At 34.6% G+C, this 26,352-nt stretch overlaps 1 protein-coding gene and 1 non-coding gene across 21 annotated transcripts in view; one reads left to right on the top strand and one right to left on the bottom strand.

Annotated features, from left to right (window-relative positions):
• SFMBT1 (Scm like with four mbt domains 1) overlaps window positions 1–26,352 on the top strand; it is a 100,227-nt gene that overhangs the window by 29,786 nt on the left and 44,089 nt on the right. For 10 of the 20 annotated variants that reach the window (XM_072941489.1, XM_072941477.1, XM_072941475.1 and 7 more), the window contains 4 exons: window positions 4,607–4,681; window positions 11,521–11,668; window positions 14,950–15,102; window positions 20,819–20,973. In XM_072941489.1, the coding sequence (XP_072797590.1) occupies window positions 20,946–20,973 (28 nt within the window). In that variant the 5' untranslated portion in view covers window positions 4,607–4,681; window positions 11,521–11,668; window positions 14,950–15,102; window positions 20,819–20,945. Of the gene's footprint in view, window positions 1–4,606; window positions 4,682–11,520; window positions 11,669–12,500; window positions 12,516–14,533; window positions 14,610–14,949; window positions 15,103–20,818; window positions 20,974–26,352 lie in introns of those variants that run through there. The other 10 variants (XM_072941488.1, XM_072941484.1, XM_072941485.1 and 7 more) reach the window with 6 other exon arrangements.
• LOC116284054 (U6 spliceosomal RNA) lies at window positions 22,898–23,001 on the bottom strand. The gene has a single exon (XR_004193840.1). It is a non-coding gene; the product is annotated as a U6 spliceosomal RNA (small nuclear RNA).

Raw genomic sequence — 26,352 nt, 5'->3', positions numbered from 1 at the left:
GGGTTAAATAATATCTGTTTTACAGTGATAACGTAACAAACGGGGAACTGTGGGAGTAAGGGAGTAACTTCTTGAGTGCATAAGGTACAGAAGAACCTTTAAACATGCATGTGGTGTCTTTCTTAATCATGTTTGGAAATAATAGGGATAGCATTTAGTGGGAAATTCATGAATTTTGGAGTCAGAAATGTGAATTCTGAGTAAGTTTCTTAATCTTACTTGAGCCTTGGTTTTCTCATGTGTAAAATTATTATGATGTCTGCTTCCAAGTTCTATGAAGATGAGATGAGAGCCTGTCCTAGTGCTTGGAGCTCCCAACCAGTGCTGGTTTCTCTGTGATAGGGGTGGTTCACCATTGCCTTGCCTCTTAAATCCAGGGTCTCATTTCTTTATCTGTAAAGCAAGGGTATTGGAGTAAATGAACCTTAATATCCCTTTAGCTTGAAAAGTTGCTTGATATTAGGAAGCTTTCTTTTTTTATTTTTTAAATGCATTCATGTAATCTTTTTTAATTGAAGTATAGTCAGTTACAATGTTATGTCAATTTCTGGTATATAGCATAATGTCCCAGTCATGAATATATATACATATATTCGTTTTCATGTTCTTTTTCATTAAAGGTTATTACAAGATATTGAATATAGTTCTCTATGTTATACAGAAGAAATTTGTTTTTTATCTGTTTTTACATATAGTGGTTAACATTTGCAAATCTCAAACTCCCAAATTTATCCCTTCCCATCCCCTTTCCCTGGTAGCCATGATTGTTTACTATGTCTGTGAGTCTGTTTCTTTTGCAGATGCGTTTGTTATTGTCCTCTTTTTTTCTCTTCTTTTTCTTTCTTTCTTTTCTTTTTCTTTCTTTTCTTTCTTTCTTTTCTTTCTTTCTTTCTTTCTTTCTTTCTTTCTTTCTTTCTTTCTTTCTTTCTTTCTTTCTTTCTTTCTTTCTTTCTTTCTTTCTGTATCACGTACGAGTGATATCATGCTATTTTTCTTTTTCTTTCTGGCTAACTTCACTTAGAATGATAATCTCCAGGTCCATTCATGTTGCTGCAAATGGTATTATTTTATTCTTTTTTGTGGCTGAGTATTATTCCATTGTATAAATATACCACAACTTCTTTATCCAATCATCTGTCGATGGACATTTAGGTTAGGAAGCTTACTTCTTAGGCTTACTAAGATGTAAACATATTAAGTGGATGCAGGCTGTAAGTAGATTGCTTGGAAGTGGAAGAGAGTTGGTTTTGAGTATAATTTAGAAGCCATTCTCAAAAGCACCATCTTATTTCATCCTCAGAGCCACTCTGTAAAGGTGGTATTCCCACTTTATAGATTAGGATATTGAGACCCAAAGAGTGAAAAATCTTCCAAAGCCATGGAATTGTATGTGATGAACTCGAGTTTGAAGTCAAGGTTACAACATGGAAAGCTTGTTTTTTGCTTTTGTTTTTTGTTATGCAATACTATTACACACTACTTTCCTAGTGATCAAATGCAAGGCTCATTTAGTACTTTTCCTGCAAAGACAATACTCTTGCTAGAAGGAATACATTTGGTAAGTATTAAGATTATATTCATTACTTTAATTTTGGAGAGAGAACTAATCATTTAAAAATATTTTTTAAAATTTGAAAAAAAGCCAAAACCAGAGAACAATTATAAGTACAATAGAGAAAGCCTTTTTTCCCCCCAGAACCCTAGAACCCTTGGCAGTAAGTTGTCCATCTGATGCTCCATCACTCCAGAATACCCTAGTGTGGTTACCCTTGTTCTGTGGTAAGGACTTTTTTTTTTTTTAACATAAGTAGAATATAATCATCAAAATCAGGAAATAAACACTGGCACATTATGACCATCATATATGCCTCAGACCCCATTCAGGTATGACCAGTTGCTTCGGTAATGTCTCCCACCTTCCCACTGCCCATTTTTTGGTAAGAGCAAGAGGATCCAGTTGAGAATCATGCTTTGCAAATAGTTGCCAAGTCTTCTTCTGCCTTTCTTCTCATTTTCATGGTCTTGATGTGTTTGGAGATTATAGTCCTGCTGTTTTGTAGAATGTTCCTCAGTTTGGATTTATCTGATGTTTTCTCAAGATCAAATTCAGGAACATCACAGAAATGATGCTGTTTCTCATTCTACCGTGTCTGGTGGCATAGATCAGTTTGTCCTGTTTCTGATGATCTGCTGCTTATGGTGATGTCTGCTAGGCTTCCCCACTGTTAAGTTACTCTTTTTCCATTTGTAATTAATTAGTATTTTGTGGATGAGTACTTTGAAACTATGTAACTATCCCATTCTTCATCAGACTTTCAGTTTATTGATTCATTAATTTATATCAATATGGACTCATGGTTTCCAATTTTATTCAATGAGCTATAGTCTTGTTACTTTTATTAATTTTATTCATGTTTAAAATGTTCAAGATTTGGCCAGTGGGAGCCCTGTCTAGCTGGCTTTTGTCCTTTTGATATATTGTCATCATGTCTCCATCATTCTTTGGAGCATTTTCTCACTTACTGGCACCAAATGTTCTAGGCCAAGATTTCTCAGTTTTGGCCCTGTAAGTGCTCATGTGCATGGCTATTAATTTTAGTATCCATTCCATTCTGGAAGAAAATAGAACATTTTTGAAACTTTTTCAAAAATTTCTACTAAATGTCAACTTTTTTGTGTCCTTAGTAATGTATCATTTAATGTGACTTTCTGATACTACTGTGAAGGTGTTAGAGAACTTGATACTCGCTTTTGTGCATTTTTCCTTTCTCCTACTTAGGGGTAAAAAGAGGTCTTCTTGTTGAGGGACTGCCAAAAAGAGGTATTATGATTGTCTAAGGTTTTCTATTGTCAGAACAATCATTAAACAAAGCAAAACAAAAAACATTTCAGTATCATTGGCACAAGAGTGGAAGAGGAAATGTGCTCTTCAGTTATTTCATTGCTCATCAATCACATATTTAATGAATATCTCCTGGGATCAGGCACTGAGCAGGCCTCTTTGCAAGGCACCTGCGATTCCAGGGCAAACAGGAATCAGTGGTCCCTGCATGCTCTTGAGGAGCTAACAGTTTAGCTCCTGAAAGGAGACATGGACTGACAGTCATACAAGGGAATGCCCTGAGCAGCAGTTCCTTGCTTATGAAATGTGACAGATACTCTACGTTACAAATTGTTCTGAGGGTAAAATCAGATCATTTAAGCGAAACTCTTTTGTAAACTGTAGACATCTTTTATAAATGAAGTATTCCTTTCCTGTCACTCATCTTCTTGTGTTTCTGGTGTTCCTTTTAGAATGACTAAAGCAAACATCCCCTGAACTTGCTTCCAGGCTGTTCCTCCCCACTCCATCCTGAGCATCATTGCCCATCTCTGTATGTACACTGCTGTTTACTTTCATGGCACTTAACCCTATTCAGAAATTCTGAGTGTTCCCATATTTCCTTCAGGTTGAAATGTAGACCTTTGATAAATAAGGCCTCCAGGTTAGCCTCAACCTTTTTCCAGTCTTGTCTTGTCACTTGTGTTGAAGCCCTCAACCCAAACCAAATTTGTCTAGTTGCTGTGTCTTAGACACACATCGCACTTTTCCATCTCTTTGCTTTTGCTCTTCACCTTCTGCCTGGAATTATCTCCATCTTCTCTGTTTTTCACAGTTACTTCCTCATTCTGGACCTCTCTCAAACCCAGGCGTTCCTCCACTTTACTCCCATGGTGTGTGGTCTGTCCAGAGCATTTGGTAGTTATGATTTGCTCTGTTAGGTTGCTATTAGGTTTTACCAGCTGGCATTACATGCTCTCAATGTATAGGGACCATAGTTAGCATGTGTTTACATTTCCCATGTTTATGTAGTGTTCAGTAAATTTTTTCTAATAGAAAAGTGACTAATTCAACTCAACTCCCAAGAATTTAAAACCAAAAAAAGCCTGAGTTTTCAAAAACACAGACTGAATTTACATTGAAAAAAAGTTACCACTCTTACCAACTTTGCATTTTGTTAAAAATTATTGCGCATCTGACTTAACTTGTCCCATTCCTCCACAAAAGATGAACACCTTTGTGCTGTGAGTACACTGTAGTCAAGAAGGAAGCTTCAAATTTTTGTCCCTCTCTTTTGACCCATTTTGGTACCAGGGATGCACTGCTTCAGCTTAGCAGTAGATATGTTGGCTGGGATCTAGCTGGCTGCCCAAGGTGACATAGGTGACTGATGGTGCTGCTGAAAGGAGCTCAAGACAAGACCAGCATTTCTCTTTTGTACATGAATGATAAAGAAGTTGTGTCTCAAAATCTCAGAAATCTGCCATCTGATTATCTACCATAATTAAATGAAATTCAGACTAAAACTACTGAAGTGATTAAAAGCAATTCTTTCTATTTAAAAAGAAAAAGAAAAAGAAATGCCCCTGAGAGTGCTATGAAGGAAAGTATCTCATGCTATGAGCACATGAAACAGGAGAGACCATGAATTTAAGTTTCAGTAACCAAATGTGAGCTAACAGTGGTTGATATTGCTTCTTTTTGAGTTAAAATTCCATGTTATATCTGTAACTTCATAAGATGATTTTTCAATGTTAGACTGTTTTTTCCCCCTTACTGCTCTAGCTTCAACAGTCACTGTTTAAAGAATTGGTTGTTGAAGAAAAGAATGGGCTATTATCAGAAGCTGATAATATCCAGGTAACAATGATCTTTTAGTCAATACATACTTGTTAAATATCACTGATTTTCCAGAAAGATCTCTAAAATGCAAAATATATTGTGGATATGTATTGTGTTTGGAGGTGATGTCATGTAATTTGGGATATTAGTTATGGGAATCACCTTACACTGCCGAAAATACAGCAAGCTTTTTCACAGTGGTAGTATCCATGAATATCAGGATGTTACTGTGCACAACTTTTATTTGTGTTTGAAACAGTCAGTGCAGCTGCTTCTGCTTCTTCGTTATAGCCTCTTAAGAAGGCGATTTATCACTATAATTTTATTTTATGATTTACTTTTTATTATGATAGTATTACACAGAAAGACCCATTACTTGGTTTCTACAGTTATCAACATGTAGCTAGCTTGTTTCAGGTGTACTTTTCTCTCTGATACATACACAATTTTGCCTCCTGTATTGTTTTACAGCAAAACTTACTTGGGTGTTATATCCCTTCATAAGAAATTCAGTATTTATCTTTAAAATGATAACTTTTTAAACCATAATATATTTATCACATGTAAAAATCAGTTAATTCCTAAATATTATTAAGTATCTGGTTGGTATCACTATTTTAAGTTCTCCATGTGAAGTTTGGGATTTGATTTGTGGTATTGGCTGTTATGCAGAACCTCTAAGAGGTTTTTTCCTTTTGAAATTGAGATATAAAAAGAATAGCTCTGTTTCTGAAATGAAAATTTGAATGCCATAATTTTGTAAAATATTTTGGGCTAAGACCAAAAAAACAAAGAACAGTCAGCCATCAGAAATCTATGTATAAATAAAAATCTTGATTAAACCATTGTATTTTCCCGTTGCTTTGGTACTTCATTAATACCCTATACCTTGTTGGAAAAAAGAGGAGGCTGTTTTGAAAATTTGTGCTCCAGGTTTAGCAAGCTGGTGCTGACTAGGTGATAAGTTTGTGAGCTCTCGAGCCTGTTGGTTCTGGGTGGCAGTCACTGGTCTTGTACTGTGGGATTTAGAGGGCTCAAGACAGGCATCCAGTTATTCAGTACAGTTCACTTTAGCTTAAATGAGTCTGTGCAAATTAAACTGAGGACAATACCTCCTAACTCCTGAATGTTGAGTTACTTTGAAATAATTCTCTTTCTGTTGTAGTTCAGAAATAACACAATACATAGTGCAGATAATATTTGAACCTTTTAAAGAGTAAGTGACTGCTCCATAGAAAACAAATTTTAAAATAGTAAATGATCTTTTCTGTGCTTGTTTCTTTCCTTACCTAGAGCAGTGTTGTTCCTATATTAGAAATGAAGAACTGCTTGCTGGTGAGAGCATAGTGTGAGCTGCCATCCACTTTGTATTGGATGTTTGAAAATGAGAGATTTTTCTGCTCAGGATGACCTTGATGATTTAAGAAAAATTAAGCTTTCTGGAACCTTACTATTTATATTAACTCATTCGTGTAGTATTAAACCCCTCACTCCATGCTGATACTATTAATTTAGGAAAGAAAGGAGGTAGAGGATCACTTGTAAAGAATTCTGTCCTTGGCAGTTATTACCTCACACCCATCAGAATGGCCATCATCGAAAAGAATACAAATAACAAATGTTAGTGAGAATATAGAGAAAAGGGAACCCTTGTACACTGTTGGGGAGTGTAAATTGGTCCAGCCACTGTGGAAAACATTACGGAGGTTTTTTAAAAACTGAAAATAAAACTACCATATGACCCAGCAATTCCACTCCTGAGTATATAGCTGAAAAAAAAACACTAACTTGAAAAGATGTATGCACCCCAGTGTTCATAGCAGTATTATTTATAATTGCCAAGGTATGGAGGCAACTTTAGTGTCCATCAACAGATGATTGGATAAAGAAGCTGCCTATATATACAGTTGAATACTAAGCTATGTAAGTGAGATTTTACCATTTATAGCAACATGGGTGGACTTGGAGGGCATTATGCTAAGTGAAATAAGTCAGAGAAAGTCAGACATCATATGATATCACTTATATGTGGAATCTAAAATGCGACACAAATGAACTCATTTGCAAAATAGAAACAGATTCACAGACGTAGAAAACACCCTCTCCAGTGTGTATTATTTGTAAACTTTTTAAATGATAGCCGTTCTGACTGGTGTGACGTGTATAGAGGCTTTTTTTTTTTTTAGGAAACATTTAAGAATTCATTGCAGACATCATGACACTTCTAATACTTCAGCTTGGATCTCTTAAGAATAAGATTTTCCTACATAACCCGTAATACATTCATCATACGTGGGGAATTTAACATTGATATAATACTGTTATCTCTTTTGTCCATGTTAACATTTTTCTAAGTGTCCTAATACTGTCCTTCATAGTTTTTTTTTTTCTTCTATCCATTACCTAGTGAAGGATTGTGCATTACATTCGGTTGTCATGCACTCCCAATATTATTTCAAAACTAATTCCAGATATCAAGTCAGTTCATTGATAAGTATTTCTGTATGTACGTCTAAAAGTGAAGGACTTTTTGTTGTTAATATATAAACACAATACTATTATTGACCTACTTTTTTTTCACAGTCTCATGACATCAAAGTCCATGTAGAGCTCAATTCCCATTGTATCAATATGCTGGGTTTTTTTTAATGTGTTGCACAACAATGTGAATGTACTTAATGCTGCAGAACTATACACTTAAAAGTGATTAAAATGGTAAATTTTATGTTATGCATATTTTACCACAATAAATAATTTTTTAAATATTGTTTGCAGGATGCCAAAGGCATTGGCAGTTGGTCTCTTAATTTTCTCTTCTTTTAAAAAATTAAGTTTTATTCGGACATATTTTATACTTTAAGTGAGCACCTTGATACATTTTAGTAAGTTTATACAATTAATTGTACAACCATCACCACAATTTAGTTTTAGATCACTTCCATCACCCAAAGAAGTGACCTTATGACCATTTACTGATAATCCCTGCCTCTGTGCTGGCCCCATGCAACCACTGATCTGCCTTTTTCTCTGCAGTTTCTCCTTTTCTATACATTTCATGTAAATAGGGTCATTCAGTATGTAGTCTTTTGTGTCTGGCATATTCATTCAGTGAGATGTTTCTGAGAGTCATCCTTACTATCGCTTGTATCAGTAGTTCCTTTTTATTTTGCTGAGACATATTCCACTTTATAGATATACCATATTTTGTTTATCTATTCACTAACTGATGGACTTCTGGGTTCTTTCCAGCTTATAGCAGTGCATGCTTGTGTAAAGTCTTTGTATGAGTATGTTTTCATTTCTCTTTTGTGGATATTCAGGAGTGGAATTGCTGGATCTAACGTTTTATAGAAACCACCACGCTGTTTTCAAGCTGGTTGTACCATTTTACATTCTTTTATATTCAGACCAGTACTGTGTGAGATCTGCAGGTTCTCCACATCCTTCTTCACTTGTTGTATTGTTAGTCTTTCACTTTAACCATCTTCTTTGGTATGTAATGATATTTCATTGAGGTTTTAATTTACATTTCCTTAATGACTACAGAGATTGAGTATCTTTTCATGTGCTTACTTGCCATTCATGTATCTTTGTTGAAGAATCTCGTCACATCTTTCGCCTATTTTAAAAAATTGGATTGTTTATTGGATTTTAAGTTTTTATATACAAATCCTTTATTAGATGTACATTTTGCAAATATTTTTCCCAGTTTGTGGCTTTTCTTTTTCTTAATGGAATCTTTGAACAACAAGAAATTGTAAACTTTGATTCAGTCCCAATTTATTGATTTTTCTTTTATTGTTTGTGCTTTTTGGGGAGTCACATCTAAAAAATTTTTGCCAACTAGATCAAAAATATTTTCTCCTGTTTTTCCTAGATGTTTTATAATTTTAGCTCCTACATTTAGCTTTATGGTTTGTTTTAAGTTTTTATGCATGGTGTGAGGTAAAGGTCAGGGTCACCATGATTCTGTTTACCATGTTCCTTTGACTTCTCTGTTGGATCCAGAAGCTCAACCCAATTCAGGTTTGATTACTTTTTTGTTGTTGTTGTTAAGACTGTTTCATAGTTGGTGGTGTGTTTTTCCATCAGGAGGCATATAACCTTTCAGGTTATCTTTTGTTTTCCGATTGATGTGAGCTGTTTATTGATGGTCAACACTTAGATCCATTAAATGATTGTATTAGAGATTCTGCCATTCCTTCATTTGTTAGCTGGATTACTTTTATTAAAAGAACTCCTTATCATCTGTTTTGCTTCAGTGGTATAGTTGTGTATGATCTCTCTGGTTACAAATGCAGTGACTTATTAACAAGTCATTTGGGGTAGGTATTTTTCGTAATGTACCATTTCCCAGTTGACTTGGCAGACAAAGAGTTTCAACTGATTAGCAAGTTGAGGGTTCTTTTTGTTTTCTGTCTGCATTAATGGCTTATGAACAAACTCTTCTGTTGGAAGCTCTGTATAAAACTGTCCTCCTTGGCTTCTTTGTAGGTAAAGATTGTGTGTATACTAAATTATTGCTTTATAAGAGCAAATTGCAATCTTGACCTTATCTTTTTCCAGGATAGCATTTTGTAATGAGTATATAGTAATTGCTTGCTTTCTTTATAACCTTGATTTTTGATGCTGCTGCTGTCTCTTATGCCGCTTTATGGTTATGAAAAGATTTTCTGTTCTTTCCTTGATCCTGAGTATAAATAAGAAAAGTAACAAAGTTGACATAAATCCTGTTGAACTTTTACTATTTTTTTCATTGTATCTTAGTTATTAACTCTGTTTTCAGAATTCTTCCCAAATAGGATTTTTTTGGCTATCAGTGTATCTGTTTTAAATACTAATCTTATGTCACAGTAAGTTTGAAGTGTTTTGTGTTTAATGAATGATTGGACAGAAGTCAGCCTCCCAAGACAGCTATGTGAAGGGCTCTCGTGAACAAAGGCACAAACTCATTCTGAGTGGACACACCTATGAGTACAAACCATTGGGACTTGGGGGCAGTTCCAGGACAGACTGTGTTGTGGAGCTGCTCAGAAGTAGAATGGATTGTCACGGGAATGGATATTCATGGGGATTTTCTATACTGTATCATTGATGGTATTGGAACACAGAATGGACAACTTCCTCCTCAGAGATGGGTGGGGAAGAACTTGCTAGAGAAGGACCATAGGTTAATGGTGAGTTATTTGTGGAAATGTTGGGGCATGAGAATGGTGTATAGCTACAAAACGATGAGGACTGTTGGACTAGATGTGACCTATTAAAGTTTTTTCTAATTTTTGGATTCACCCATCTCATTTAGTGAAACAAAGAAAAATTTTAAAAAGATCACCCAGGATGTTGACTTAATGTATTATAAAAGTGTAGTGCTGGGTATAGTTCTTGATGGCACTAAGGAGATGTTTGAAAATGAGGTAGTCATGTGAGCATAAGGTATTTAATTATTTGGGGAGAAAACCAAGGGATAAAGGGAAAAAGATTTGTATGTTGAACTTCATCATTTGAGTAGAGTGGGAAAACTATTTTATTCTTTTCTTATTTTACCCCACTCCATCAATATCCCTCCAAAATTGCAAGGTTGACTGGGCAACCCCATAGTAATAATTTTTATTTATTAGTTTTATTCACTTGTTTTGCAAGGTGTGCTGATGTCTAAATTCTCAAGGCCAGAATTCCATGATGTTTAGTTCTCATCATAGACATACCAAGTAGGAATTTCATACCCACCATCATAGTATTTGTTAAAATAGGGAAAACTTTCCCTCCTTCCTTTTCTTGACAAGACTTTTTCATGAAAGTGACTCTTTGAAGTCTAACTGCCAATCTGAATTTGTTTGACATTTAGTTAAAGATTCAGGCCAGAGTAGTACTCTGGTATTTGAATGACTTACTGATTTCTTTTCCCCCTTAAAAGATCGCTTTAAGAGGAATTTGAAGTAAGCTAATGACTTTTTGGTAGTTAGATATAACAGTAAGCCTCTTCAAGCATTAGATTTTGGTTTCCAAGTCAGCAAGGACTGATTGAGTGTCCTGTCTGTCATCTGACTAGTGGACATGAAATTCCAACTTGATATCGCTAAGCCTGGGATAATCTTCAGATTGTTGTTTTGGAGGAATCCAATGTGAGAAACAACTGAATTGAGTTCTCTTTTATACTTTAATAGAGAATAATACTGTATTTGTAAGCTCATATCCTGTAAGAAAATACTGAGGAAAACATGTTAATGATACATAGGGTAGGTTCTTTGAGTTGTTATCTTTGTGATGATGTTTTTCTGGAGTTAAGTGGCTGCGTTTTGACTAACTAGCTCATTTATTTTCTGAACAGTTTAAATACAGTTAAAATAATAACCTTGTCTACCACCTACCCACCCCCCATTCTGAAAAACAACTGGCCTTTGGAATGTAAGTAAGAACAGTTTTCGGAGATGGTGCTGGAAATTTTTTCCCTCAAAAAGAGATACTAATAACCAATTATTTGCCTCAAACCTACCTTTTGTTAATTTGCAAATAGCAAAGTTTTGATTTCTTGTCAGTTTGTTTTGATGACTTCAGGTACTTGTTTCTGTTTCAAACTGAAAGAAGTTTTATATTTTATAAAAACTATTTTTTCTTTTAAAATATGGAAATTAGTGTAGCATAATCAGTGTTTTTAAGGATTTAATATTATGTAGATAATTTTGTACTACACACTAGAAAGTGGAATTTGTAAGTGCTAATCTTAGAAAACTGGCAACCAATAGTTGAATGGTAGGAAAAATAACATTTTTAGGGAAAGAACAGAAAAGGAGAGGAGTCATTATTTATGTTTAAAATATTTAGATACTTAACCAAGAATTTCTGTATATTTAACACAGGCACTTCTAGTTTTTAGAGGATGTTCACTGCATAGATTAATATTTGTGGGTAATGAAGTCTACAAAAGCAAATAACAAGGTGCAACTGATTTCTAGTACTGACCAAACAAAAGGCTGCCAGGCCTCCTGCTGAACTCCCGAACAACAGGTAAGTAGACTGTTCTGCCAGTTAGGGTGTTGGTTTTACATCTTGCAAATGAGTTTAATTGTTGGATTCCTAATTAATTAGCATAATTTCGGCTGTTTTTCTTATGTCTAATTAATATTTTGCACTGAATTATTTTATAGATTTCACGTGTTTGCAGCATATCTCCCATAGTAACCAGAGATTTGCTCCTTTCTGGAAGCACTTATTTTAAAAGCTACTGAAAAGTTATTTTGTTTTCTAAATAATTTATGCTTTTTCTAAATAACTTATACTTGTTCCTTGTATCATTCTTATTAAATGTGCAGCATGCTTCTTTGGTTTATAGACCGCGACATAACCGCCCAGTGCTTTGCAGTAGACTGTCGCCATCACGCTGTTTCCTGGGGATGCCCCAGGGGGCAGCAGCACTGCCCTGGAGTTGGGAGGCATTCTTGAGAGACTGTTTTTTTTTCTGATCATGCTATGTAGGTGCATATAGTGATTTTGAGGAGTTGTAGCCTATCCAGAGTTCCTTGGCATTTACAACTGATAATCTTTTTTTAGGGCCTTAAATTCTTTTTAAAAATTCCAGTGAATTAATTGCACAGCACATATGATTATAGTCCAGGACACTGCAAATCTGACATAAAGCTTTTAAAAATACCTGTGAGCTTAATATAACAAGCAAAGCAACAAAACTCCCAAAGCACCCTGCCTTTTAATCACGCCCTCTGTCCAAAGCTTTGAGGGCAAAAATTGAAAGTTGAAGTTTGTTGACCGATTGGACAGAAGACAGCCTCCAAAAAGTCTGCAGACATCAGTCATTACAGCTTGCTCTTGGTTCTCTTCTTGAGGCCTCTGGGGTAAGGTCAAAGCCTGTTACTCTCTTGGGACAAAGGTTTTGTTTGTGTGCTTACCTGCTGATTCTAAGGTTTTTGGTGTTGCCTGTTGATCACTAATTCTTTTTTAGCCTTTTGACTGTTCTCTGAATTAAGTGTCATTCCATTCCATCAAAGAATTAATAAAGGAATATAATTTTTAAAATATATACTACATATAACTTTGCTAGGAGGAGTTACGATATTTGATAAGAAAAATGAAGAGGGTATTTCAACTACTTATGGACTGGGAGTTATCTTAGAAACAAAACGTATCTTCATTCTAGTAAGAGGCTTGTTAAAGCAGTAATAACTAATGTTCTTTGGGGGCTTACTGTGCTATAAACTTTACATGCATTAATTGATTGAATAACCAAAGTAGCTTTACGGGCTGGGTACTCTTGTTAACAACTGCATTTTACAGATGAGGATCCTGAGGCATAAATTGCTTCTGTAACTTGCCCAAGGCCACACAGCAAGCAGCTGTGTACCTGGGACTCAAGCCGTAGCAGTCTGGCTCCTGAGGCCACATGCTTCCTCACCAGGACTGCCCAATTACTTTTGATATGGCATTGATCTTTCATACATCTTGATTTTCTTTCTTTTAGAGGCCTAAATTAACCTCTTAAAATATTTTGTTAAACTTACTGTACTTTTGAAAGTTGTAGTGTAGGTTCATTAGCCTCTAAAATTTACAACCCCTAACTTCCTTAACTGGGAAGATGTGGTTGTATGGAAACATGAGGGTGTAAACATATTTCTAATACTCTGATGGATGGGATTTATTAGGTACCTGTTGGAAATGTAAATTATCATTTAATCTTCACAACAGCCCTTTGCCGTATGTATATTCTCTATTTTAACAGGTGAGGAAACTGAGCTAGTGAGTGGGTAGCCTGTGGAATTTAAGCTGGGTCTCAATGTAAATTTGATCAAGTGTCTGGGAGTTTTAGGCCACCTTTACCAGATGCCTAGATTATAGTTATATGACCCATTCTTCTTGATCCTGGTAATTGGAGGGAGAATAGGGGAATAAGGATATCAGAATCCATAAATAATTTAAAATATTCATTATTTTGTTCCCAGCTCCATTTTCCCTTTTTATCTCTCACAGTAGTTTTTGTTAATTTTTTGCTTTTGGGGGGCCAGAAATCAGATTTTGAATTTTGACTTAAATCTTCATTGAGTACTTCTCTGTGTTTAGTGTACTCTTTAAACTTATTCCTTAGAGGTATAGCAAAATTTATACTGAAGGAACACTTTCTCTTTCAGTTTACACACATATATCTTTTTCTTGAGAAATTGGAAATTCTCCAGTTTGCTTAAAATTATGATTGCCTGCCAGGTCTTTTTACTTAAATATTCTTTGGGATCAAAATATATAATTTATTAGCTATATAACAAAAACTGCTTGCTGTAGAGGTATAATATATGAAATTATCTGAATATTAGTTTAAGTTAAATTTATTCTTTTACAGTTTAAAAATAATTTATTCTATCAGAGTTTTAGTTCAGTGATTAATCATTTGATTTTGTAATTCATTAATGTTATTCATTGCAGTTCATAATTAATGTAAGTATTGATTGAGTACCAACTATGTCTTAGGAGCAGAGATTTTTGTCTGATTCATTCATACTCTGCTCTGATGCCCAGCACAGAACCTGGTACATACTAGACATTCAGTAAGTGTTAGTTGAATGGAACAATGCATATTCTTATGGAGTTTACTTTCTAGTGTATGTTTATATATAGCATTGCAGGGACCCTAAAAAGTAGAATACATAGTCTGTAATCATTGTAATGGGATATGTTTGCTGACCAGAGCTGTGGCAAGGTGAACACTGGGAGATATTAAAGACTACAGCTTTTGAAATTATCTTGCTTCTCTTAATTAGGAATGAAAATATATTTCCCAGAAGCTTCCTAGTAAACTTTCTCTTTTTTTTTTTTTTTTTTTAGCCAGGACTGGGTCACATAGCCATGAGGAAGGCTCAGAACAAAATAGTTGTCTGACAGAGAGGAATGAGACTGCCTAAGCGTGATGTATTATGTGGAACAGGGGACTTTTCCACCCTGAACAAATGTGGGTTTGGTGGCGAGGAAGAAGGAAAAGCATATTAGGCTGTATAAGTAGTGACCATTACAGAATCGGAGAGAGTCGAATCTGGACTGGGCATAACTTTGTGCATTGCTGTGAAAAAAGTAGTTTCTAAGTGTATAAAGGTGTAAAGTGGGAATTTAAACCTGTTTGAGAAAAAACTTTAATCTTAACACTTTAAGCAGAAGTCTCAGTTTATCATTCATTTAAATAAGTTTATCATTGATTTAAAGATTAAGAACATGATATTTCTTTTTACATGTGTTCATTAATTTAGAGTTTTTGTTTTAATTAGACTTTTATTCTTTCATACGACTTAACCTAGGTAAGAGCCTACTAGAATAATGTTTTGGAAGAAGTTCATTAATGGCAGCACCTATCAAGATACCATCCAGACTCCTGGTTACTCAAAATTCTAATACAACAGTGTAGAACCTTGAAGTTAAATAAATGAGTAACCAAAGAACCAAGAAAGAGTGTAAGTTATTTATGGCCATCACATTGTGGTACAGGAGACAGACACCTCACAGTCATCCTTACAGTCATCCTCAGCCCCAAGAAAAACCAGGAAAACTAAAGGAGTTCAGACTCAGGAATCAAGACTAGGGTTTAAACACTGCCCCTGGTGTTTTTCTAGCTATATTTAATTTCTCTGAACCTCAGTTTCCTCATCTGTAGAATGGGGTTATCATCTGTGGGGTAAGTAGGTGGTTAGGGTTAAATAAAATATAATTTAAAAACGGTTAACACTTATATTATGCTTACCATGTATCGTTGGGCAGTTTTATTTACCGTAGAACACAAAAAAGTGCCAGGCACACACATAGTAGGTATTCAGACATTACTTCTTTCCTTTTTTTTTTTTTTTTGAATAAATGGTTAACAAACATTTGTTGAGTTAGAATGAAGTTTCTGGTCTGTCATTTGACATGAGAAGGCTGAGAAATAGCAACCATGAAATTATAGTTTCAAGGCTTTTCATAACCAAACGTATTGTCTGTTCCTGTAATCCTTTTATAAAATTAATGAAATTGGTAAATTTGACAGTGTTTGTGTTGGTGAATCAGTTACCTCTTTATTTAATCAGAATAAAGACATATTGACTGTTTCAACATGTGCTTATGTTACTGGCTCCTGTAAGTAAAGCCTGTAAATCAATGAAAAACGTGATAATATTTGAACTCTAGAAGACCTGCTATTTCTCCAGCTTACAGGATAATATAAGGATAAATAAATGCCTCTGCCATATTTTGATACAGTGAAAAATAATTTCAAAACCTTGGTTTAGCATTTCCTCAGTTGCTGAGGAAACAGGACTGTGAAGTGGCCTTACTTAACAGCTGTGAACCAGGGATTTATAAATTGGTTGACATGAAATTTCCAACCTCATAGTATGATTGATTCAGTTTTAAAAATTATTTATGTCTGAAATTTTTGAAAGATGCATATTTAAAAAGGTTTAGAAAAATAGACATTTAAGTACTTTTAATGGAAGATTTGTGGGTGTTGAAATTGGGGTTTTAAAATAAGACAATAAGAGAGCGTAAATTACTAAACTGGTATGAGGAAATGCGTTCATGGAGGATTAGTGAACCTAGTAAGACAGGTGAAGTGTAAGAGTGGGACTGAAGCTGCTAAGAAAGTTCCCAAGGTGTGAAGTAAGGATTGAACCTCTTCTAGGTGTCATAAAGAGTTGTTATTTTGGTCAGATGAAGGATAGCATATGAAAATAGCTTATAAATTGGAAACACTGTACATAGTAATAATTATACTTTTGTTGATTGAAAAAAAACTTCCCTGAAAACAGAAAGAGCAATCCTTTAATAATGAAGAAAGCAATCATATTGCCGTTTCGCACTGAGAACCCTGATTTTTCTTCCTCAGACTACCTCTCCTTCAGATCTCCCTTTTCCCCTAAGTAACGATTACATCCTTTCTATTGCTTAGATCAAAAACTTAAAGAGTCAGCCCAGATGCTGCTTTCTCTCATACCCCACATCCAGTGTCTCTTCTCCTCTTCTCAGCATTTCTCCTGTTCCTGTTCTGGTTGTAGACAATGCAAGTTAAAATTTCTCTCTGAAAGGTCTGTGTCTATTTGTGGTCTTCAACTGGTGATGACAACATTCATATCTCCATATCTTTACCCATATTGGATGTTACTGATTTTTTTGCCAATAACTTAATTTTGGCTGTTGATGTTAAACATTTTCATATGTTTGTAAGTTATTTGCATTTCTTCTGTAAAATTTTTGTTCATATCTGACTTTCTCCTACTAGATTTGGTCTTTTTCTTTATTGATTTATAAGTGCTTTCTGTGATTATGGCTATTTGTATATTATCTATGATGGAAATGTTTTCTTCTAGTCTATAACTTGGCTTTGAAAGTTGTTAATGGTGTCTTTTTCTAGAGTTCTAAATATTTAAGTAGTCAAATGCATCCATTTATAGCTTTTTTAAGAAAGTCTCTACTATACAAAAGTTATAACCATATTCTCTTATGTTTTCTTTTAATTTATTTGGAGTCCTGTTTTTCATGTTTTGCTCTTTTAATTCATCTGGAATTTATTTATTTTGCAGCATGAAGTAAGGATCTAATTTTTTTCTTCCCAGAATGGATAGCCAATTCTTTAACATTATTTATGTGTTCATCCTTCCACGTATGATATGGGATGCCATTTTATCACAAACTATACTCTCATATATATGGATCTATTAACTTCATTCTATTTTATTAATGTGTTTGTCTTTTCTTGCACTAATACCACACCATTTTAATATTTTGATAGAAGAAACTAGCTTCATCATCTGTCATCTTTTACAAAAATGGAGCTGGATTGTACATTTTTCTCTTTGTTTTAAAATTAGCTCATCTAAGTGAATGAAATCCTCTGTTAGGATTTTGATTGGGAAGGAGAATATTTCTCTAACAATTTCAATGGCTATTTTATTTAAAAATTTCTCATTGCTAGTCCAAAGTAACCCTTTTAAAATAATGCCTCATAATTTGACTCTTATTTCCCTTTTAAAATTTTTTTTGTTTGTTTTATGAGGGGGAAGTAATGAGGTTTATTTATTTATGTATGTCTGGAAGAGGTACTGGGGCTTGAACTCAGGTCCTCATGCATGCTAAGCAGGCACTCTACCACTGAGCTACACCCTTCCCTGTAAATAGTCCCATTTTAATCTAATTTTTTAATCTACTGTTTTTTATTTTGATGCCTACATAAGTGTAAGTGTGGTGAGCACACAAACTATGTAACCTTGGAATTAACTGCATTTTCATTTGATACGGTTTTTTTTTTAAATTTTAACTCAATTTATTTGCCTTAAAAGCAAATGGAAATGGAATTACACTTGAAACAAGCAAGAATTAAAACACTTATACACGGAAATAGAAACCCAGATACGATGGTGTTTTTAAACACTGTGCTTCCCTCCTTCCTGAATGGATTAAGAGCACGTTCGTAGGGGTTTGTAGCTGGCATTGTATAGTGACCATGCTAGTCGTTTTCTGTTGGCTGGCCAAGTTTGGGTATCATTCCTTTTCACAGAAGAGGGGACAAATCCTGATTAGGTTCAGCCACTAACGATAATCCCTTTCTCATCGCCAGCAATTGGTTTGGAGTGGTCATTGGAGGACTCAATTCTAGAGAGATAAAGGAATAACTAATGGGTTACTACTGGAAAAGTTTTCTTCAGAGATTCAAGGAGTCCTGCAGGGTGAAGTGGAATCTTCCTGAACATTTCTTTATCTAGATGTGATTCCTGGCTCTGTCTTTCAACAGTGAATTATGATTTGCGTGTGGCAGAGCAGAAAGATGGGAAGAGTCTGGGACCTGGGTGATGCTGTTGAGCCACTGAGCCAGCTAGCTGTCTCTGCACTGCTTCTTTTGTGAAAGACTAAATTTATTTTTAAGCCAATTTGATTTAGGTTGCTCTTAGTGATAACTGAAGATACAAAGTTGCACTTTTATAGGAGTTAATGCAGTTGAGAAGTGGATGTTAGGCAAGTCATTTATTTTGAGGTGTTGATGCAGAGATTATCTTATTTTCTGTAAATTTTGGTATAAATAGTTTGAGCATTAGGAATCAACCTGAAACAATTAAATGTGTATATTTTCTTGAATATTACTGAGCCAAGAATGTTTGAAACTGATACAAGATCAGGTGTATCTTTCTTTGATGATGCATGACATAAATTTTGTTCAGGTTAATTTATGTTATTCATGGATCACTGTTACCCATCACTTTCCTCCATGTTTGTCTTGACGATCGTGAGTGTGCTGCATATCAGGAATTCAAATTTTGGTAAAGTGTATAGTTTTGTGTAGGAACTATATATTCATAGTATATTTGTAAATATCTTTTCAACAAAGGTTTCCCACGCTAGTGGGAAGTGGCCTAAATACACAGTATGCATTTTAAGTAAAATATTTGAGAAGTTAAAAAAAATAAGCATCATGAGTGCGGGAACCATGTCTCTCTTGATTGCTTTACTTTTATCTTCTAGAATAGTGGATGGTAATGGTATTTATTTGGTAAACAAGGAGGGGTGAGTGAGTTAGTAGATGGAATGGTCAGTTTGAATGTCTTGGGCTTGTAGAAAAGTAAACTGAGAGAAGAGAGCATACTTAGAGGCTTTAAATCTCATTACCAAGTTTCTATTCAATTGTTACTATCTGTGCAAATGTGAGTTTCAGTGCTTGTGTTACATGAAAAGATTTGGAATAACTGGCAGTTACCTCAGATGGGATATCCATAATTTAAGTTATTAAAATATTCCCTATGCTCATTATGAAATGTAATTTTAAAAGCTGAAAATGATCTTACACTCATTTTACGGATTTTAAAAATGGACATAATAGGGTTTATATAAGATTGCAGTTAGTTAGCAGTAGAGCTGGAACTAGAACCTGGATTTTCCTGTTACCCAGCTCACTCTGTTGTACTTTAGGTAGCTTATACCTTTTCAAAGGGTATATTAAAATTTAAACTAATTTTCTTACTATTTAAAAGATTTTTATGAGACTCTTACTAGAGGTCTAATACACGCTTAGAATCTTTTTGAGATGTTCAGTGGTGTTTGCTCCTGTAGGTATCACCCTTGCAGCTGTGGCTGTTGAGTTCCTGTCCCACCTTGACAGTTTTCTGCACTGTCCCCCTTGCAGTTAGTTCATGTCACCCTTCCTGCAGCAGTTCCTTCCCCCCTTTCATTTACTCATTCTCATCTAGGAGGCATATGTATAGGCCTTAGATTGTTTCACATGTATGTAAAGCAAAAATAAATAGATTCATCCATGCTGGAGCATGGATAAACTTCAAAACATGCTAAGTGAAAGAAATCAGATGCAAAAGACCACATATTGTATGATTCCATTTATATGAAATATCCAGAAGAGGCAAAATCTTTAGAGAAGGAAAGCAGATTAGTGGTTGCCTGAGGCTAGGGATGGAATGGGGAAGTAGGAATGAAGTTTCTTCCCAGGGTGATGGGAATCTTCTAAAATGGGATTATAGTGGTGGTTATACAACTCTCTTAATTTACTAAAAATTACTGAATTGTACACTTAAGATGGGAAATTTTGACACATGAATTATATCCCAATAAAGCTGTTTAAAAAAAGAATAATTGGTTTCAGAGCTTATTATGAAGGGTTTGGGCTCTCTTTATAAGTGTAATTTTAGACAAATGTAGTTGATACTTTTTGGTTCTGCATAATATTCTTGGTAAATGGAATGGAAAACTAGATAAAGTAGTATGCTGTATCCTGAATCTTTTTCACTGGGTAAGACAGATCATTGAAAACTAACTTCTCCCCCAACCAGAATTCATTAGAAATTGGAGTTTTTGTGGATAGGAATTGTGGTAGTCAGTATTAGAATCTAAGTTGAAAGGGTAGTGGTTCATATATCTTTATTTGTTGTGATTTTTGGATAACTTATCAAGATCTTGATAGCCCTTTCTTTCTGCCTCTGTCTCTCTTGGTCTCTCTCTCTCTCCCTCTCTCCACACCTGCCCCCCACCACACACTGAGTGTTTAAAATTAGAAAAGGTGTCAAATTTTTTTCTCTTAATTCCATCTATTCTGCCAGTATGTTTTTGTTTCATCTACCCTCTTAACCCACTATATAACCCAATATATAAACATTGGGCTGCAGCCTGTTTTATGTGTTTTTTTTTTTGATTTTTCAGCGCTTTCATTTGGACCCTTGGATGCCCATTGAACAGATGCTTGAGACCTGCAAGTAATCTTCAGATTGTATCGGAACCATAAGGCCTGTCCTTTGTGTGGGGAGGAGATAGCCCATGTGCTGTGGAAATGAACGGGGAGCAGCAGATTGATGCAGGTATAGGCTTTGCTGAGCAAAATCCATTCAGATGCAGAATTACATTACTTACCTGTGTTATGTTGTCTGGCTTGTCTTTTCTGCCACTAAACAGGGAACTCTTTGAAAACAAGAGTTGTCTTTCTTTGAACCTGGTAGAGAACCTGGCACTAGGTTCTCAAAATGTTTGCTGAAAAAGTAAATAACTTTTATGAACAGGCTTTGTTTAAAAAAAATTACAAATGTTAATTTATTTTGAAATAATTATTGATCCATTAGAGCTTGCAAAGATACTGACAGTCCTTATGTACCCTTCACCGAGTTTCTACCATAAGTTACATCTTACCTAAGTATAGTACAATATAAAAGCCAGGAAGTTGACTTAAGTATAGTGTGTGTAGTTCTCTGTCGTGTTATTACATGTGTAGATTCCTGTACCCACCACCTCAGTCAAGACACAGAACTGTTCCATCACCACACAGAGCTCCTTTGTACTGCTCCTTCATAGTTAAACTTACTCCTCTTCCCCAGTGTTCCCCAAACCCAGGTAACCGTTAAAATGTTCTTCATCTCTATAATTTTGTCATTTCCAGAATGTTACATAAATAGAACCACACAGTATGTGACTTTTTGAGGTGGACTTTTTTTTCACTTAAAATAATGGCCCGAGATCCATCCAAATTCTTGCCTGTATCAGTAGTCTGTTCCCTTTTAGTGCATGGCAGTATTCTGTGGATATACTGTGTTTTGGTTAACCACTCATCTACTGCAGTACATTTTGGTTGCTTCCAGTTTTTGGCTTTTATAAATAAAGGTTCTATGAAAAATCCTATATGTAAGATTTCATTTTTCTGGGATAAATGCCCAGGAACACAATTACTGGATCATATGTTTAGTAAAGAAACTGCCGAACTACTTTCCAGAGTGGCTGTTCCATTTTACAATCTTACCAGCAATGTATGAGATACAATTTCTTCACACTCTCACAGCCCTCTGGTATTGTCACTATTTTATTTAAGTCATGCTGATAGATGTGTAATGACAGCTTATCCTGGTCTTACTTTGTTTCTCCCTAATGGCTAGTGATGTTGAAGGGGTGTTTACTTGCCATCCCTATATCCTCTTCAGTACAATGTCTTCATATCTTTGGCTCCTTCATTAATTATATTGTTGGCTTTTTAATTAGTAATGAGTTTTTAAACTATTGAAGTTTCTTCCAAAACAGCTTTTTGAAGTACTTTTTTTGAGATATAATTCACATACTATAAAATTCACCCTTTTAGAGTACCAGTTCAGTGGTTTTTAGTCTATTCACAAAGTTGTGTGACCAACACTACTATCTAATTCCAGAATATTTTCATCACTCCTCAAAAGAAACCATTAGCAGTCATTTCTTACTAATCCAGTCTCTGGCAACCATCTCTACTTTCTTGCTATGTAGATTTACCTATTCCTACTTTCTTTTTATTTATGTTTATGTGGTACATCTTTTTCATCCTTCTGCTTTCAACCTGTCTAAATCACTGTATTTGAATTAAGTTTCTTATAGCAGCATATAGTCGTTAAAATTTTTTTCTTTCCCATCTTGTAATTGGTGCATTTAGACCCTTAACACTTAATGTAATTAATGATATGTTTGGGCTCAAGTCTGCCATTTTTGTTCATTTGTTTTCTCTGTTTTTTGTTTCTCTCTTTTCCTGCCTTCCTATGGGTTACTTGAAAATTTTTTTTAGAATTCCATTTTGATTTGTCTGTAGTGTTCTTGAATGTATCTCTTGGTATAGCTTTTTAGTAGTTGCTCTAGGTATTACATTATATATACCTAGCTTGTCACAGTCTGCTGGTGTCATTTTATTAGAGTGTAGTGTAGAAACTTTACCTAATTTAAAAAAAATTTTTATTGAAATATAGTCAGTGTACAATGTTGTGTTAATTTCTGGTGTACAAAAATATGGAATGCTTCACGAATTTGCACGTCATCCTTACACAGGGGCCGTGCTAATCTGTATAGTGTTCCAATTTTAGTATATGTGCTGCCGAAGTGAGCACAAAACTTTACCTACTTTTATATCTCTTTACTTTCTCTTATTTATAATACAATTGTCTTGAATATTCCTCTGCATGCTTTGAGAACATCAAACATTGTTAAAATTTTTGTTTCAACTGTCAAGTATAACTTAGAAAATTTAAGAGGAGAAGGAAAATGTGTCATAGTTTCCAGTATTTTTACTCTTTCCTTTGTTCTTTCTCCCCTCCTGATTTTCCACGATTCCCTCTTCTGTCATTTCATTTTTGTTTATAGAATTTCCGCTAGCCATTTTTTTTTAGAGTAGATCTGTTGGTAGTAAAATTTATTAGTTTCCCTTCATCTGAGAATATCTTTATTTCACCACTCATTATGGAGGGATGTTTTTGCTAAATATAGAATTCTGAGTTGAAAGTTCTTTTCTTTCATCTCTTGAAAAATATTGTGCCTTCTGGTCTCTGTTTCTGGTGAAAATCCTGTCTCCTGCTACTCCCCTTAAGAGAGGTATTGTTTCTCTTCCTGCTTTCAAGATTTTTTTAGTTTTCAGAAGTTTGACACTGGTGTAACTTTGCACAGATTTCCTTTTGGGTTCCCTTTTGGGTTTACCTTTGCAGTTTTCTTAGCTTCTTAAACTATATAAGGTTATGTCTTTTGACAAGTTTGGAACATTTTCAACCGTTATTACTTCTAGTACTTTTTAATACCCTGTTCTCTTTCTCTTCATTAGGGAGTTTTTTTGGTTGACAGTTTTGTTAGATCTTTTGTTATTGTTCCAACAGCTTTGTGAAGCTCTTTTCATTTTTTTTTTTTTAGTATTTTCTCTTTGTTGTTTAGATTGGGTGTTTTCTGTTGCTCTTTAATTTTAGTAGTTCTTTTCTCTGTCCTCCCCATTCTCCTGTAGAGCTTATCCATGGAGGGTTTTGTTGTTGTTGTTCTGGTTATGTATTACCAGTTCCAAAGTTTCTATTTTATGCTGGGAAGGAATGAAAGATGGGGATAGCTCCAACTTAAAGTGCCACAATCTCACTTTTCTAACAGAGGTTTAATAACTTGTCTTGGGTGGATGCTTTTCAGTTTGTTCTGTGCCTTCAGTTAATTTCAGAACTTTGAAATGGTCAGTTTTCATTGTTAAGCTAGTATTTTGGCTGCTTTTCTGGAAGAGTAGGTTCACTGAAGTACTCTGCCATTTAGGAAGTTGATTTGTTTTCCTTTGTTTTAAATGGTATTATTAACTCATATATTATTTATATAGATGTATATCTGTAATATAAGTATATGAGTTTGAATCCATTGCTGTCATTGTTTATTTGATGATCAAATGCCCCAGTCTAGAGCAGTGAGAGTTCTTTTAGATTGGTTCCTGTGTTCTTTTGATGTGATGCCATGTATCTTTGATAGCTCTAGTCCTTGCCTTCCGGTGTAATGAGATTTCGAGGTTCCTCCTGCATGTTTCCTGCCCCCAAACTTGCAAGCTGCCATTTCTCTGAGGAGCTCTTTTTTTTAACCCCCAAAAGTTCATATGATATTTAGAGACTACAACCCAGGTTGTGGGGTGCCCGTTGATAGCAGATTGCCATTTCTTCTATGCCTTATCCATAACCATAGCTGGAAAGTAACACATCTTTTGAAGAGCAAAGAAGATCGGATGGTTTCATCTAACCTTTACAATTTTAATTTAAAATTACAGGGTTTTTATTTCTTTGATAATTATACTTGTGTCTCTTTTCTTTTGGAAACGTGTTGTTTTGTAATTATGTTAATATCATTACTTACTTGCTTTTATCCTATAAAATTCCTATAGTTTTTTCACAATAATGATACTAACATTACAAATATCAATAGAATAATAGTGTGCAGTTTAAGGTTTCTTTATGATTTTTGCCTTTAAATATATCCCACTGGGGTTTGCAGTCACAATTTTGTGTTTTAAATATGACAGCTTTTCTTTGTGGTTTTGCCACCAACTGTTAAGGATATTTGTTTAAGTTCATTTTCAATTTTTAGAATTTATTTGATTTAAATATTTGATTTAAATTGTGTAAAGTATATCCATAGTACAAAGTCAAAGTGACATAACAACATTCCTACTTTCAGCCTGATAGTATTCATCCTTTTTATTCTTCTCCATATATATAACTAGTTTTATTACTTTTTATGCTTCTATTCATTTTTTAAAGTGTAAAAATATGTTCATATTGATCTCTTTCTCACCTTATACGAAAAACAGAAGCTATAATGGAAACTGCTCTGTATTTTGCTGTTTCACTTAATATATACTGGAGACTATTCCACATCAGTATGTGGAAATCTCATTCCTTTTTACAGCTGTGTGGTAGCCAGTTCCTTACTGAAGTACCTCTGGATTGTTTCCAGTCTTGGTATTACAAATAGTGCTACAGTGAATAGTTCTGTACATGTGTCTTTTTGTATTTTTGCCAGCATACCTTTGGGGTAGATTGCTAGAAGTGGGATTGCTGAATCAAAAGGTAAATGCTTATGTAATTTTTCTAGATATTACCAAGTTCTTTCACTAGGGTTGTATCCTTATGCTTTACCTGCTTAATTACAGCCTCACCATGGAGTATGTTGCCAAACTTTGGGATTTTTCCCAATCTGATATCTCAGTGTAGTTTTCATTTGCATTCTTCTAAAATGAATAAATCTGTACATCTTTTCATATGTTTAAGGGCTGTTTGTATTTTTTTAAATAAATTATCATTTCATGCTCATTTTTCTCTCATAATTAGTCTTGTTCTCAGGTTTAGGTAATTTTTGATGTATGAGAGATTTTAGTCCTTTAACTTACTGTTTTTATTGTCATTGTTTTTTTATTTTTAAATTAGTATGCTGTTTGATGGAATAGGGTTCTTGCTAAGGACCATGACTGTCCAGCCCTGTTATGTTTTAGTGAAGGGATAATTGACTTCCTGCTGGCTCACACCTCAGGGATGCTCCCAGTAGTCTTTGTTGGCTTGTTGTATTTCTAATGATAATGTATTTTTCTGCTTTTTTTGATTATAGCCATCCTAATGAGTGTGAGGTGGTATCTCATTGTGGTTTCGATTTGCATTTCCCTAATGAGGTTAAACATGTTTTCATGTGTTGTTTCATTTTTGAAAAGAAATAAAACATAATACAGTTTAAGCCTCTTTTGTACTTTCCTTCTAATTTCTCTTCTCTCTGTCCGCAAAGGTAGCATTGTTAAGGTTGATGTATATTCTTCCCATCCTTGTTTTTATACTGTTATTGATATGCATGTATTTATAAATATTATACTGTAAAGTTTCATCTTGAAGCCTAAATTGTATCTTGTGCTTTTCATTCTGCACCTACCATTTTCACTCGATGTGATTTTTTTTTTTTTGAGATTTATC

The sequence above is a fragment of the Vicugna pacos genome, chromosome 17 (assembly GCF_048564905.1).
Source record: "Vicugna pacos chromosome 17, VicPac4, whole genome shotgun sequence".
Classification (NCBI taxonomy): Eukaryota; Metazoa; Chordata; class Mammalia; order Artiodactyla; family Camelidae; genus Vicugna; species Vicugna pacos.
The sequence above is the reverse complement of the archived record's forward strand: the minus strand, read 5'-3'. Positions and strand labels throughout refer to the sequence as shown.